Below are 16,391 nucleotides of genomic sequence, written 5' to 3' on the forward strand. Positions count from 1 at the left end.
ATTTGACTTACTTACCAAGTTGTTCCAAACTTTTTATTTGTATTCTTTGACAATCACCTCCTTCGCTATACCTCTCTAAATTAAATTTACTAAATAGGCGCATTGCACAAAATTTTGCGTCACACGCAACAACCAGCAATGTTTGACATCACTTGAAATCCATGAATTGTACAAAAACAGTCAGCTAGCATAATAGTTGCGCTAAATATAGAAAGCAAGCGTTGTATTTCAATTTCTGATATATTTACTTTGACTCTGCAGTAAACATTTGTATGGCTGTTTTACATGCAATTGCTCTCAACACTCCTGGCAGTTTAGCGAACTTGCCACCTTGTTAAAACATGCAACAGCATTGTAGCAAACGTGATACAGCAGGACACAAACATCATGCAAAATGCCTGATACTCTCCACTTTAAGAGCGAAAGAATGCCGTGTTAATTGGTGCAGCCGAGCGGCAATGATTGAGGAGCCCAGGAGATTCTTTGTGCCTGGAACCAGTGTTTACCGCAAAGATAGCACAGACGACACAGACACACTCGCCTGCTAATGAAACACTTCAGTAATCACATGCTTAATAGAACCTCCCAAGAGTGCTCTTTTTTCCTTTGCTTTCCTTCACTCATCGTCTTTATTTTCATGTGCCGTAGGCTTGAGCCGCAGTGACTGCAGGCAGCAGGGGAAGTCTGCGTGTTACAGTGTCAACTGGACCTCAGGAGACACACAACTGGAGGTGCTCAATGCATCTACTGGAAAGAGGAGGGACTCTGGAGCTCCGTCCAGACTTTGCAAGCATGCGCTTTTTGCACGGTGGATCAGGCTCTATCGCAAGGTAAGCTTGCCGTTGAATACAATGAAAGAATGTCACATTGATATCTTATCATTGCAAGTAGGGTCTGGTATAATTCTATGCAAATATGTGAATATAAATGCTACAAAAATGTGTGAATTAAATTGGCAAACAGGAATTCGCATAAATGCAGCAAGGGACACTAAAGCAGGAATTAGCATAGTCAACCTCGTAGTAATGCAACAATGCATGTGAAGAATGCTCAATAAAACCATGTGCTTATGATGCAATTTCAGAGCATTCGCATTTTGAAAAGGTATTGCTTGGGAGAATGTTTCTACCCCAAATAGAAATGCTAAAGTACACTCTTAAAAATAGAGGTGCTTCAAAAGGTTCTTTGATGCCACAGAAGAACCTTTTTCATCTAAAGGGTTCCTTAAAGAACCTTTAACATCCGAAGAAGCTTTCTGTTTCACAAAAGGTTCTTTGTTGTGAAAAAAAGGTTCTTCAGATTATGAAAAGGAGAGAAAGAGATGGTTCTTTTAGGAACCTTTGACTGAATGATTCTTTATGGAACCAAAAATGGTTCTTCTATGGCATGACTGTGAAGAACCTTTTAAGCACCTTTATTTTTAAGAGTGTACCTTTCAGGAGGATCTTCCATTTGCAGTGCGATTTGGAACCAATACTAATAATACCCTCTGTTAATCATACTCATGATTTTAATGTCCTTCTTGAATTAGTATTCTTGACTGACAAAATGTACAAAAATGACATTAATCGTACCCTGCATCTAATACCGCATACTGTGACATAGTGAATTAGATGAAGTACCTACTTTTTGTATCAGAACACCATAGCCACTTTTCCACGCCGGGCCAAACCGTTCTCATTGCTTAATCGTTCCATTCCGTGCTGTGAAATGGACTCTCCTTTTACCTGATCTACCATTAATGTCTCTTAAATAGCATGCTTGGTTAGCTAAGATGTATCCATTATGTTTGGTGACTACGTTACACAACAATGCAGAGAATTCCACCCTGAGAACAGTTGTAAATGTGATGTGCCGAACCGGTCACAAGTGAATATATAACTGTAACCGTTCAATACTATTCTTAGAACCATTCAGCCCAACAGTGGAAAAGCGGCTTATGTTTTCACTGTCATGTAAACTGTGTGTCTTTTGACCGATGACGCAGGGCTCTAGACTAACTTTTTGCACTGGTTGCACTGGTGCGCCTAACTTTTTTTCTTAGGTGCACCAGCACTAAAGTTAGGTGCACCCAAATTTTCGACCGCATCGCATTTAACACTGCAGTTTTACAAGTTCACTTGTTTTTTAAATCGCTGTCCATATAGGCAATATTGACTTGTAAATGATTAACTAACAATCTGGTCAACATAAAGTTCTTTATTTGAAGCACAATTCTACAAGAAGGGCTCTAGACTAACACTTGAGAGAGGTGGCACTGGTGCTATCAAGTTATTCAGTTGGTGGCACCAGCCCTTAATTTGATAGCACCAGAGTCGTGGGGTGAGGTAAGAAAAAAGAATCACTAAAACTTATTTAAAATGTGTTTAATACATTAATAAATCAATTAGAAATTAATACAAATCATTGCTTATGACTGAATTATTTTTGTTGTATATGTAAACTCTCTTTCAACACTTTACCATATTTAAAGCACATCTTTCTTAAAGCTACTTTCTTCCTTTATTTGTTGTGAACGACTCCTATAAGAGAACACAATTCTTTTAATATCAGTGAGTGTTTTTGGGCCCCTCCGTTGTTGTTTGATGAACATTATAAACAGAGATCTTTATTATGCTGCTGCCCCTTTAAGAGCTCGCGCAATATACTGGATCACGTGTTTTGTTTCCCAACTGTTTGGTCACGAAACAAACTGAATACCTTTACAAGGTTTCTTGTTAATATGGGAATTTTTAGGTTATTTTGTGTTAATATGTCCGTTTCAGAGTAAGAAGGCGTGAAAGAGAACTCCGTTTAGTATTTTGTGCTCTGACTCTCTGGGCGCGCGCATCTCAAACAACCCGCGAGACCTGAAGGCTTTTAGTGATTATTCTTCATGAAAGCTGCATTGATACACGTTTGGCTTCTTGAGAACCTAGGTCGCACGCACCATTGAGAAATTAGGTCGCATGTGCAACCAAATTGGTCGCACTCTAGAGCCCTGTGACAGGTTGACAACGGCTGTGAAAATATTTTACTCAGGTGTTGTTAAACAAGTACAATTGAACCAGAAGAAATACATTTCTTTGTACCTGTGTCACTGTATTTTCAAAAAATCCCCCACCACAGTTTTCACTATTTTTAATTTATTAACTCTTTGAATTTGCCGTCTCTTCAGCGCGTATGGCCTCATGGGATAGAAAACTGTACATACTATTTAGTACGCACAGAGGTGCTGCTAGCTATTCTGGGCCCTTGGTCCATTCATGATCGCCTTCTGGGGGAGGGGGTCCCCTTAGTCGGGATCTGTAAAGGTTCGCCCTCCAAAGGTGTGCGGGCCCTAAGAAGCATCCTTCCCCCCTTACGGGGCTTCTGATTATGCGTACTGATTTTCAATATATACTGTATATAGTATGAAAGTAAGACATTTTGGGCATATGATTAGATGACTGAATGCCATTAAAAATGCAACACAGGGTAGTGAGGTCATGTGACAGTTATTTAGCAGTTTACACTTTATACTGTTTCACACTGTTTACTCTTTAGATGTTGTAAAACGAGTTAGAATTAAGAATTTAGCATTATTAACCAAAAACAAAACAGCTCCCATTTGTTATGAGATGGATAAAAAAAGCGTTGGGTAAAATTAGGTCCTCATCATGTAAATGTATGGGAGAGATGCCGACTGCCGTACCAAATGCTGGCAGTTAAAGTCTAATGACTGTGGAAATTGTAATCATCTTGAAAAGCACTTGAGCGGCCTCCCATGGCAAACGCTCTGCGCACGCAGTCAGGGATGCCGGAGCGCACACGCTAATCTCCAAAGAAACTTTTCTCTGAGCCCTTCCGTTCACCGCACCCCTTCATTCTCGCACTAGTTTTTTGTGTGTGCGAGTGTGCGACAAAGAAATGCACAAAAGCACGGAGAATGTTCAATTGCTTGTGAAATTTAAATGGAGAGATTACACAGCTGCTCAAACGCCACGTTTGTGCCGGCTCATTCGTTTTGTTGTGCTCTCTCACCATAACTTTCTTCTGTCTTGTCGCACCGTCCTCTCTTTCTTTTTTGTTTGTATTTTGTTCGTTCTTGTTCATTTGTTTGTTTCTGTCTTTCTATTTTGCTTCTTTCTGTCTTATTTCTGTTTGTTGCTTTCCTTCTCTATAGCTGGTGGTTCGCGGAGCGCCTCAGAATGACACGTCGCTGTTATACAGTGAAGCAAAGCAGGCCGCTGGCACCTACCAGACTGTGAAGCTGCAGTGGTTGAAGGGTCTACAGGAAGCTGGACTGGGGACCTGGGTCAGAAAACCTCCTGAGCAGGAAAACTTCACTATGACTGTATGAGAGTGGAAGCCTAACCTGGGCGTCACCACCCAAACCACTTTCACCCTCCAACCGACCGCCACGGAAGCCCTTTGTCACCCAAAGCATCTGGTCAACAACGTCCCACTGCCAAAAAATCTTTAAGGGAAGATGATACAGGTGTTGTCAATGAGTGTCTTGGAATCATTAATGTCAACGGCAAAAAAAATAAAATTGTAGTTAAGTAGTGGAAGTACCGTACACGGGTTGGTGGTCTGGAGGGTTGAAAAGCATAAATGTGAATCCCATATTATTTTTGTTAAGGCACTTACCTGAATCACTCAGTACAACACATTTTATAATTTCAGCTGTAAAGTACTTTTTGAGATATAACTACTTTTCTAGGTGGATGAACGTACAGTATAGTTATGGATGACCTAAATGACCATTATAAATGGTGTTACAGGTAGTTACGTCACATCCTTTTCTGGTATCATTGCACGTATCCCACAAAAGTTGAAAGAGTAACCAAACTGGATATAAAATAACACAGATAAGGGAGTTATTTCACGCTCAAGTCAACATGTATGCGTGTCGTGTGGGTATACATTTAAAACAGTATGCATTTTAATATGTCCCATTTACCTTACTTGTGTTATTGTAATCACAGATTTGTCTTTAATGTGCCACAGTTGTTTTCTGTCATTGACTTACATTGAACCCTGAACATTCCTTAAAAGTCTAGAGTTGAATGATAACTATAAAGATAACTATAACAATACCCATATTAGCGTTCACACCAATGGACGATAATGTTATGTTTATTCTCAGTTCATTGGGAAAGGCTATCGCTCCATTATAGTTTTTCAAAGACAAATATTGCGATGCATCATGGGATTGAATGAGTGCATTCAATAATTAGACCCCATAAAATGGATGTCTCCTTAAATAGTGAACTACAGGGAATAGGGGGCTATTTAATACACAGCTCGTGACTCTTCTATTGGTCACACGTCTTTACGTGATACAAATCCGCAGTTTACCAAACTGAACTTTAGAATGCCATGAAATTTCGCATGAGCTTGTGTCTGTGTAACGGAGGCCAGCGAGAGAGAAGCTGTGGGCGGAACCTCACTCCCCGACCAACAGAGACACTCTAGCGACAGACGCTATAGAGTCTTAATTCTCCTTGTTAGAGCGCCGTCTCCCATCCGGACCGACGCTGGTTTGAGGCGAGGAGGACCTATAACATCTGCATAATTCATGTGTATGATTGGAAGCCAAAGGAACGAAAAGTCTATGTGACCATGACGTCAGTATCAGTATGTCATATTCCAATTTAAATGCGCAAGCCCTTTAAATGTATTTTGATTGGCTGTCAGTGTGTGTTTGTCATCAGCTGGAAAATATCACTCTAGAAGTGATCCCAATAATAGATGCTTTCAGCGGCAACAACATAAAAAAACCTTATGTGACCCAAACTTAATTTCTGTTAGACCTCTGCAAAGAATCAATAACTGTTGATAGTTTTGTTGTAATTGAATACAAACGAAACATTAATATACTTTTATATTAATATAAATTAAATATATTAAGTAGGGCTGTCAAACGATTAATCGCATCCAGAATAAAAGTTTGTGTTTACATAATATATGTCTGTGTACTGTGCATATTAACGTTGTGTTTATAATCACATACACATACATGCATATATTTAAGAAAAAATTAAAATATAAAAAATAATAAACGTTTATATGTAATTTAAGTTATTGGTAAATATAAATAATACATCTCAAATTTTTATTAAATATATATACATTAATGTATATGTTTTTGTATTTATAAATACAAATTAATATGCACAATACACGGACCCATATTATGTAAAAACAAATTTTTATTCTGGGTGCGATTAATCGTTTGACAGCCCCAATACGCCCTTTTCACATGACGTCACGCATCTTCCGTTCTGCCGCAAAGCAGTGTATCATTACTTCCGCTAGCACTCCAGTTCATAAGGTGGCGGTAATGCACCTATAAGCTGTTTTGCCAACCGCCAGTAAAACTCAAGAAGAAGTTACTTCCGCTAGCGCCTCAGAATGGAGTTTACCACGTGGCTTGCACATCTGCCACAAATACGGCTAGATCAAAGCTAGAGAAAGGATACAAATTCTTCGTTGAACAGTACTTGTTTGATTATGAAGGTAAGTGTTTTGTTTTCTTTTTGTGTTAGTGAAGGTGCTAGGATAAGTACTTGAATACGTGTTCTGTCAGTTTTTTTCTCTCACTGTTGTTAAATTCCAGCGCGACAGCAAAATGGAAGTTCTTCTTGTTTGTTGCAAGACGGATGTTATGATACACTGCTTTGCAAAAAGGCGGAAGTTAAGTGACGTCATTGTGAAAAGGGCGTATTGTTATATTATAGCAGCCAGACCTATACCCAAATACAGACCGGAAGTTAACTTGGGGACAGGCGTCTGCGTCCGTTGAAACTGCCTGAGTACCTGTATTTGTTATTGTTATAGTGTGCTTCTGCGGCTAGCCGCTTAAGTTTAGATCATCTCTTAAACTTATATGGTTATCATTATAGTTATCGTCTGTGGTGTGAACCGACTTTAAAAGTGAGGTTACCTACAGTCATCCAAATTAAAATGTTGAGTTAACAGAACAGCGGTTACCGTCTTCGAGGGCAAAGTTGCATTACAAACAGGGCCATATTTTACTCACAACACCCAGCAGATGCGAAGGATTGCCACTTTCTCTCCACATTGGCAGCTTTCGTGTAGCTGTCATTCTAACGTGTGTATGTGTGTTAACCTTCGCCAAAGTGAAAGGCAGGAGCCGTCTTGTCATTATCTGCCCGTTTCCGGATGGCCTGCCCCTGAAGAGCTCCGACACGCTGTCCAATTAGAGGTCCTGTCAGAATGATACGTCCCCAGTTTTCCTCTCGCTCTTCGCCTTTAGTTCATCGCTACGACTGTAAAATGAGCAAGAGAGAGAGAGTAGGAAAAAACAGAGTTGGGTTTGACATTGCAAAGACAGGTTAATTCAGCCCCATTTTGCGTGTGCAGGTTAAAGGTAATGGTGACAAGCTAATGTAAATGTTGCCATTACGACACCCCGGGTCTCTGCAACGCACTTACTGTTTTTCCGGTACAGCTTGTTGCTTTAATACCTCAATCAACGCTTTCGTTCACAGGTGACATGCTATTTCTCCGCTGGGTTTCTCCTTTGTGTGTCAGAGCTGTATCTTTACAGCGCGCGCAGGGCAGAGACGCACGTGAAAAGAAAGGGGAAACGTCGGCGGTTTGACGTAGACACAAAAGACAAGAAACGGAGTTTAAATCGAGCTTAAGGAGTGTGAGTAGAGATCCATAATTACGTACTGTGTAATTTTAAAGAGTCATTTACAAACCGAGCACCTGCCGTGTAATGTCCCAACCCAGCCTTTGAAACGCATGCCAGTTTGCCCCATGTTTAACCAAAATGGTCGTTTTATGATTTATAAATGTACGTTTTTTGATTACGTACATTTGTTTTTGTTTGGTTAAGTATACGTGCTTTAAAGCCTCAAACTACTTTAAGATGATCACATTCTGTCTGTAAATGGGTTATTCATGTACCAATGACATCACCATACTCCACGATTCTTATATTTTAATTGACTAGCAGCATTTATTATTTTAATGGATTTGTTTGCATAATTCGATATTAGTGTACTTTATTACCTCTCAGTGTGTATTTTCAAAGCTACTTTGTCAATCCTTTCCACCGTTTACAAACAACCTAGTGGTGATAAAATATATATGTTTATTCTCACGTCTACAGTATATACTGTGTATATCATCATTGTAACACATTTTTAATCACTATCTGTTCACCCCAGCTAAAGCGTGAGAAACCTTGTCTACCAACACTAATTCAATAGTATTAGAAAGATTGTTAGGAGCGTTTGCTGTCTTTGTCTTCTGTTTCTCTTGGACTGTTTGGAATTAATCTTTCTGTTAATGCTTGACATTGATGCTACTGACAGATACTGATCCGGTCCATTTATATATATTTATATCATGCTATGACAATAGTGAAAGGTCCAATTTGACAGTCCATAATCTATGATGTTAGTGCACGTATGTCTGGTTAATGTTTCACCAAGTTTAAAATAGCACAAAAACAACGTTTTTTGCAGTAGGCCAATGTTTGAAACCTTCCCTTTAGGTTTTTATAATGGAAGCAAACATGAAAACCCCTGATGAAACGGTCGCATCAAGTAATTCTGTGGCATGACTGAATGGCAATATTGTAATAATGACTGTACATTTTGTAAAATTTGTAAAACGACTAAAGACTAAAAGAAAAACTATAAGAACTCTCAATAAAGTGTACATTTAAATCCACAGGCATATGCTGCTACTGTACTGTCTGTAAACCACACTTCAGTTCAACCTTAAAAGTGAACATTTATGTGCATAAAACCAAAACACTTCCTCTTTTACTTTGCCTAAAATCAAAATCATGAAAAAATAATATATTTACATGAGAACATTTATGTGGAAAAAAACCATAAGCTATATCATCATATTTTAACAAGCAAAATGTTATCATATTGTTTTAAATGACATTTTATTTTTATATACACAGTTGTGGAAATTAACAAGAATGTGACTGTTGAAAAATGTCACTTTATTTTTGAAGCTCGGCAGTGAATGACTTTATTGATCCTACTGTACCGTACATTTCTAAATTGTCTTAACATACTGCAGCTTGTTTCTCTGAAATATAAGAAAAATATTAAATGGCTCAAATACTCCACAGAACTAAAAACAAGTCCAACCATTTTAAAAGAACATTCTATCGAGTCAAATGTGTGCATGAAGGTATCTTGCGATTTATGACAGCGGAGTAAAATCCATTTATATTCACCTCTGTCAAATACAGAGGGTCCATTGATATGAACATCACACAAATATTGCATAATGAACATCTTTTAGACCTACCTGATTTAACGGAGTACATGGGAAAAAATGAACACTTTTCCACCAGCATTTCTATCAAACTCTCTAATGTAGTTTTAGTAATAACCCAGTAATGCAGTAACTATACTGATTATAACACACTCATTGAAAAGCTTCAATTGAACAAATGTTAAACATCTTCAAAGTAAAAGATCGACAGCATCTGCTGTGATGTTTTCTGTACAGAGCAAAGCACATTGGTTCACACACATCACGTCTATATCTCCAAACATGTCAAGCATCAGTAGCAATAGAGAACGTCACTGACAACATTTGGTCCGATAATTACTGACAAATATTACAATATTTAACACACAGCTGAAAACCTCTCTCTTCAAATGTACAGCAGTGACCAAGATGTCAACTAGTGATCGAAAATCGTCAACATTTGATTAACGTATTTACTTCTACATGACTTGAAAGCTCTTCCAATGAAAGGGAACATCAAACATCAATTTTCAGGGCTCTATAAACAGTCAATCTACTTACAGTCTTGCACATCACTTTTTTGTTTTCAAATAGGTGAACGAGATTTTTACAGCAATTATACAGCATTTTGCTTCACATATTTGACAGCTAGCTGGGTTTATCATGCAAATGGTCTGCAGCAATACTGAAAGCTGCTGATTGGCCGCTTGAACGGCAGTGCCAATCAGAACGTTAAGAAGGTGCCACCGATGCGTAAATATGATTGCAGATTTCCTTTCACAAAGGGAGAGTGCTCTACATTTTCTTTGAAAGGCTCATCTCTATAAAAAGCAAGGCCAAAATCTATACAAAACCAAGAAAAAATGTCTAAAATGCTATCGTACAATAAAAGGCTATCTGTACATTCAAATTAAACATTGCACAACAAAAACACCACTTAAGGGAAAAATCTTTTGAAAGTAACAGCGACGGGTCATAATGGAACGTTTCATCAATGTCCCAGTCTCTCAGAATTCACGAGTACCAGTTTGAATCATGCAAACAAGTTAAAACAGAGTAACAAGACTGGGTACAAGTTCACCACACTATATGACCTCAGAGCAGACGGCGTAGAGCTAGATATGTAGAAAGACTATGGAATTAAACAGGTGTTTGTAATTCACTTGAATTTGTGGAGGCCGTTGTCATCCTCGGATGTAACGCACGCTTTTCAAGGCATGACGGGATGATATCTGACCACGGGACAGCAGGCGGCAACTGGTATGAAGCACCGAATGGCATCACAAAATGAAAATGGATTCGGAGGATTCAGTCACGATTGTGTGGATGAGATGTGCCGAGCTTGTATACGCGTGCGAGACTGTGCAAATGTGGGTTGCGGGTGCGAGCGTGTCACTTCTCCTGTAGCAGGGCAGGTATGTTGATGTTCCAGCCAATGGCTTGCCGGTCGAAGCCACAGGTGAAGAGATTACAGGCTTGATTCTCTTCATTCCACACCGAGCAGCACACCATGCGACGATGACCCTGTGCAAATAATGCAACACATGTACGTTTTATACATGTCAACTTGGAAAAGACAATAAAGACAATAATGTTTTCCAAAACTAGTAAAATACAGATAACCAACTTGAATTAAAACATGCAGTGAGCTGCACCGTTGCAATACAGAATGTCTTAAAACAAATTAAATTTACTTTAAAAAAGTTTTAAAAAATTGTCACCTCATTTAAAATAAAAGATATTTTTTTATTATTTTATATTAATCATTGTTGTTTTATATATTTAATTTAATTAATTGTATTACCTTTTATAATGTATTAATTTAAAAATAACTTTAAATAATATTAAATATGAATTACATTTAATTTTGAACTTTTTATTGAAATGTAATCTTTTATTACTATTAAATTTCATTAATTTGTTGATTTGATTTCTTTTTATATATTTTTTTTCTATTTCATAATTTATTAATAATTTACTTAAAGGGGTCATATGACACGGCTAAAACGAATATTATGGTTTGTTTTAGATGTAATGCAATGTGTATACATGATTTAAGGTTCAAAAACACTGTATTTTCCACATACCGTGCATGTTTGTATCTCCTCTTTGCCCCGCCTCTCTGAAACGCGCAGATTTTTTACAAAGCTCATCGCTCTGAAAAGCGAGGTGTGCTAAGATTGGCCAGTTAACCAGTGCGTAGTGATTGGTCAAATACTGCAAGCGGTTATGGAAATGTAACGCCTCTTGCTTTGGAAACTGATGTTCCAAATACGGTAATTGTACTGACAGGTACGCCCACCTTACTTACGTATACATTTAGAAAACTTTTTTTCATTATTTACTGTTATTTTACTATCTTATTATTTCAATTAATTAATTAAATTACTTTTTATTATTAAATTTTATTTCATTATTATTTTTTCTAAGTTTAAGTAATTCATTTATAAATATGTCATTTAAATGTAAAACTGACCAAATTTAGCCCTTTAACCCTTGAAAATACTGTACTTAGATTAGAAAAATTGTCTGGTGAGTGGAATGTACACATGTAAGGGAATACACAGTTAAAATGAATGCTATGTAACACTTTTCACTGCAAAACACTCACTGTGTTAAACTTTTATGAATTGCAGAATGTTTCTTTTAGGCAATGCCAGGTTGTGCACAGGCCATAGGATAATAGTAAAAGAAAACAGGAAAACTGTACTGACTGGTGCATAAAGAGTGCAAGGGAGTTTGAGCGACATGAAGCAAGTTAAGATGTAATACAGTAATACAGCTTCCTCTTCCTCTCTCTATGAAATGTACCTGTCTGTTGCTCCGTGGGAGGCGAGCCAGACGAACCCCATTCATGTCGAACAGCCTGACCTGCCTGTTGTCATGCGGTAGAGCAATGATTCTTTGGTTCGCTGAGACGCTTATCCTGCAGGATGAAAAACAATAAGCTCTCAACATCTGTATACAATGAAAATAAATTTTCGTTCGTATGTATTTTCTTACAAATAAGTAACTGTATTAGGACGCTGAATTTTAAGTTTAAAGGTTACTTAAGTCCTCCAAATTTAGACTTTTGTGGGTTTTAGACTCAAGTCTTAAGCCCATTGCACATTGAGTCCGAAATTTGCGTCCGAAATTTTCGCACGTTAAAAAATAAATACAACCTCTCGTTGTGTCAATCACATTTAAACACTGCCTCCAATATTTTCGTCCGTCATAAAAAAATTCGGACCGGGTTCGACTTTCTGCGTTTTTCGCATCCGTCAAGCATTTTGAGTGGCCTTTTTTAACAATTCAGAGACACCGTACAAACGAGAGCTAAATACGAAAAAACGCATACGAAAATTTCGGACTGTATGTGCAAAGACCTTTAGTCTATAGTTTACATGCTAGTGTTACCAATATGCTAAATGGTATTAAAATGTATATTACTTCAAGCAGATTTACATTTACAAGCAGTCTTTCTCTTTTGAAACGTAGAAAAATATTATACACAATTATATTATACATTATATTATACACGCAAATTCGTTCACTACCACAACTGCACTTGTCAAATTTTATGGGATCTGTAATACTTCGAAACACTGAAGATCTTCAACTTTCCAAAAGTTTTTGAAACAGGTAATGCGTTCATCTCGCTTCTTCAGAAACAACAAGCTTCAGGAAGCTTTTCTTGCACCTCGCCAACCTGTTGCTCTTACCTATTAACAGCCGAGTCGGTGCGGATGGTGGCAATCGGAGATCTCATGTTCTTCAGGTCCCACACCTTGACGGTGCGATCATCGCTTCCAGACACCACGTTGTCTCCCACCGTGAAGACTGCTGACGTCACCGTGCTGAAAAATACAAAAAAACATTCACATACACTTGTTGTTCAAAAGCGCAGGGTCACTTGACTGAAATGCTTTTCCATCAACTTTTTGATCTGAAGGCGCTTGTCTGAATGTTACTTGCAGAAAAAATATACATTTTGTTATTTATTCAAATAATTTTAATTAATGTTTTTGAAATAAATGGCTGACAAAATAATGAAGAAAAAGACTGAGATCTTAGATTAGATTAATTAAATATCGTTTAAAAAGCATTTTAGGGTGAGACCTCAACTTGACAAAATGCCAAGAGCACATTTCTGCAAAAAGTGACTTTATAACAATATAGATCAATGTCTTGTACTCCAAACACAAATGTGTTTGTAATAAATGTAAACACGGGTACTGTGATGGTCTTGGCTGTTAACACAAAGAAACTGAATTCTGATCAGGGGTCACACAGAATCTGTTGTTTTGGGATGTTGTTTAACCGAGATCACAATCTTGCTCTGTAATAATTGTGTCCTTGAGCAAGACGTCTACCACCAGAGCGCTCCGGCAGGGATTAAGTGTCCCTGAAATAAGACCCTGTCGCAAGTGTGGTGTAATAAGTGACTTTGAATCAAAAACAGCAAAATGGCAAGACCCAAAAGTAAGGAGCTCAGCGCTAGTATTCCTGGGAAGTAAGACCGACCACTTCCTTCTATTGATATGATGTATGAATATACAGAATGGTATTCTTTTACAGCTCTTGGGAATTTGGTTCTCTGTACCGTTTTTCCTCCGCAATAATGCTGTAGGCCTACTAACATTTGTTATTGTGTAGTCTCAGCCTAAAGCAGCACACTCACAATCCACTTACTTATCATCTGATGTATACTGAACACACAAATAGACATGTAAGGTGGTGAAAAATTGAAGGGAAGAAGAACCACCCACTGGCCCAATGGCGGAGTCCAAGTGGCATGGCGAAGGCATGCGCGCGTTCTGTCTTTCAGGCGCTCTGGGTTGTTATTGTTAATAATATTGTTTAACATTGCGTAATCTTATCTGACTCCAAAAGATAAAAGGGAAACCTCGTTGTAATGATATTATTTGTATTTGATTATTATGCGTGATAATAATCATGCAATTTGGGTCAATGTTTAATTCTTCTGCCTCATTCGAAATTACACTCGTTCATGCGATTCTCAGTGTCGCTTTGAGTCTCGCGCCGTCTGTTATACGTGGATCTCACGATCACAACTTCGTCAGTCTTGGTCACTACCAGAGGTTTTATGACTAGTAATGCTCAGATGGCCGTCTCCAACCAGCTCTTCCTGAAACACTATTTGATCTAGTCCCCTTAGACAATGACAACTTAATTAAAGTAATGATTATTTCCACTCCATAGAGATAAATAGACCAATCTTACTTCCTCTGACAGTAGCTTTATAATAATCATGTCATAGTTTCCTATGTACACTTCGTTAAAATATTACAATAACCAGAGGTTTGAGACTTACCCTATTTAGACTGGTCAGACAACATATGTGTTGTTCTAAACGGAAACTTTACCCCCCTTCGGTCCAAGTACACTTAAACTAATGCCAAGTAGTTAGCCTGATCTCTAAAATCTCAGCTGGCATGCCACAATGCTCCACCTAATACAGGATTCTAGTCCGTCACTAACCTGAACGTAGACTTGCGGTAACAAAGGATATAGCGTGATCTACTAGAGTTGATCAACTCAGAATAATGCAGAGCAAATTCAAACATGATCATTTATTAGACAGGTAAATGTTTCATGCCAATTACAGAATCAATCAAGAGAATACAAAACAAAACATCAAATACTCAAAGATTAATCTACGAGTCTAAGATGCATACCTGACAGTGCTATGATGCAATGGAAAAAGACATAGGCACACACAGCACTATGAGGTTCAACTTAGTAAGAATCCCCTTGAACATTTTGCCAGCTTCCCTTAAATACCCAGACCAAAATACCCTTCCTCCATACAACAACAATTTACATTGTAAAGGATTCTGTCCTGGATCTGATCAGGCCACAAATGGGCATTTACATGAAGAGACACCCTCAACAGTGAGCAGAATATCTTTAAACCCTCATGTTATGATCTGCTCTACTGCTGTGGAAATGAGACCATTGTACCAACCGCACTGAGACATTTCAAATGATACCAAACATGCATATGAAGATTCTTTGTTCTTATAAGATATGGTGTTTGTCAAATCCAGTTCACGGGTGAGCTTTGAAGTTCTCTGAGTTGAGTTGGAGAGAAAGAGGAGGGGGGGAGATGAGAACAGATGTAAAGGTGCGAGTTGGCAATCATCATTCATTGTTGTATGCTGTCTGAGATGGAGATGCACACCTTGAGTTCATTGTATTGGGTGAAGCTCTGTGTTTCTCAGGATGTGGTGCCCTTTGGTGTGGAGACCTTGGCACCGGCCTCACAGACATGAGCAAGCCCACTAAACTGCTACATAAAGGCTGTGGTCATAAAGTCATTCTACAAAGTACCAGGTTATGACTAGATTTAAAAATTGACAAAGAAAATGCGAGTGGTTCTTTCTATCCTACTGAAAAACAGCTAAAACAATCTAATCTGGTTGGCTGGTTTAATCTGATCTCCCAGCTGGTTAAACTGTTGAAGCAGGTTGGCTTTAGATGTTTTTTTGGCTCCTTTTTTAGCTGGTCTAGCTGGTTTTAGCTGGAAGACCAGCTGACCCACCAGCTAAACACCAACTTGACCAGGCTGAAAAAACATCTTAAACCAACTAATTCCATTTTGAACCAGCTAAAACCAGCCAACCAGCTTGAACAGGTTGGCCAAGTGTCCTGCCTGGCCAAGCTTATGTTGAGATAAAACCAGCCTGACCAGCTAAAAACCCATTAAAAACCAACCTGCTTCACTAATTTAACCAGCTAAAACCAGATTGGAATATCATCTTAAACCAGCCAACCAGATAAGGTGGTTTTAACTGTTTTTAGTAGGGCCGTGGAGAAACTTGGATGCTAACATGTTTTACCACAATGCTAACATGGTTTAGCAAGATTTTACATGATGCTAACATGTTTTGGCATGTTGTTAGCATGATTTAGCACGATGCTAGCATGTTTTAGTTAGTATTTGTGTAGTGTTTTAATTATTGTTGTGTCATCATTTGACTAGCGAATTATTATTTGCATTCCTCCTCTACAATGTTTTCACAAGTTGCATCATTAAAGCTCCAAAGTTCATTCATCCTTTGGTCTCTGTGCATTGCATGACCCCGTATTTGCATAAACGTCTTGTCACTTCATCACTGGAAACTGCTAATCACCCCTCCCTCCATGTTGCACGTCTGTGATCCATC

The 16,391-nt window shown here is 38.3% G+C and overlaps 2 protein-coding genes across 6 annotated transcripts in view; one reads left to right on the forward strand and one right to left on the reverse strand.

The window, feature by feature from the left end:
* adarb2 (adenosine deaminase RNA specific B2 (inactive)) overlaps positions 1-8,681 on the forward strand; it is a 153,182-nt gene extending 144,501 nt beyond the window's left edge. For all 3 annotated transcript variants that reach the window (XM_057323059.1, XM_057323062.1, XM_057323061.1), the window contains 2 exons: positions 649-830; positions 4,145-8,681. In XM_057323059.1, the coding sequence (XP_057179042.1) occupies positions 649-830; positions 4,145-4,321 (359 nt within the window). In that variant the 3' untranslated portion in view covers positions 4,322-8,681. The remainder of the gene's footprint in view (positions 1-648; positions 831-4,144) is intronic.
* A 201-nt stretch (positions 8,682-8,882) lies between these two features.
* wdr37 (WD repeat domain 37) overlaps positions 8,883-16,391 on the reverse strand; it is a 34,442-nt gene continuing 26,933 nt past the window's right edge. For all 3 annotated transcript variants that reach the window (XM_057322686.1, XM_057322684.1, XM_057322685.1), the window contains 3 exons: positions 12,924-13,058; positions 12,031-12,145; positions 8,883-10,743 (listed from right to left, as the gene is read on the reverse strand). In XM_057322686.1, coding sequence (XP_057178669.1) covers positions 10,612-10,743; positions 12,031-12,145; positions 12,924-13,058 — 382 coding nt within the window. In that variant the 3' untranslated portion in view covers positions 8,883-10,611. The remainder of the gene's footprint in view (positions 10,744-12,030; positions 12,146-12,923; positions 13,059-16,391) is intronic.

The sequence above is a fragment of the Triplophysa rosa genome, linkage group LG23, assembly GCF_024868665.1.
Source record: "Triplophysa rosa linkage group LG23, Trosa_1v2, whole genome shotgun sequence".
Taxonomy (NCBI): Eukaryota; Metazoa; Chordata; class Actinopteri; order Cypriniformes; family Nemacheilidae; genus Triplophysa; species Triplophysa rosa.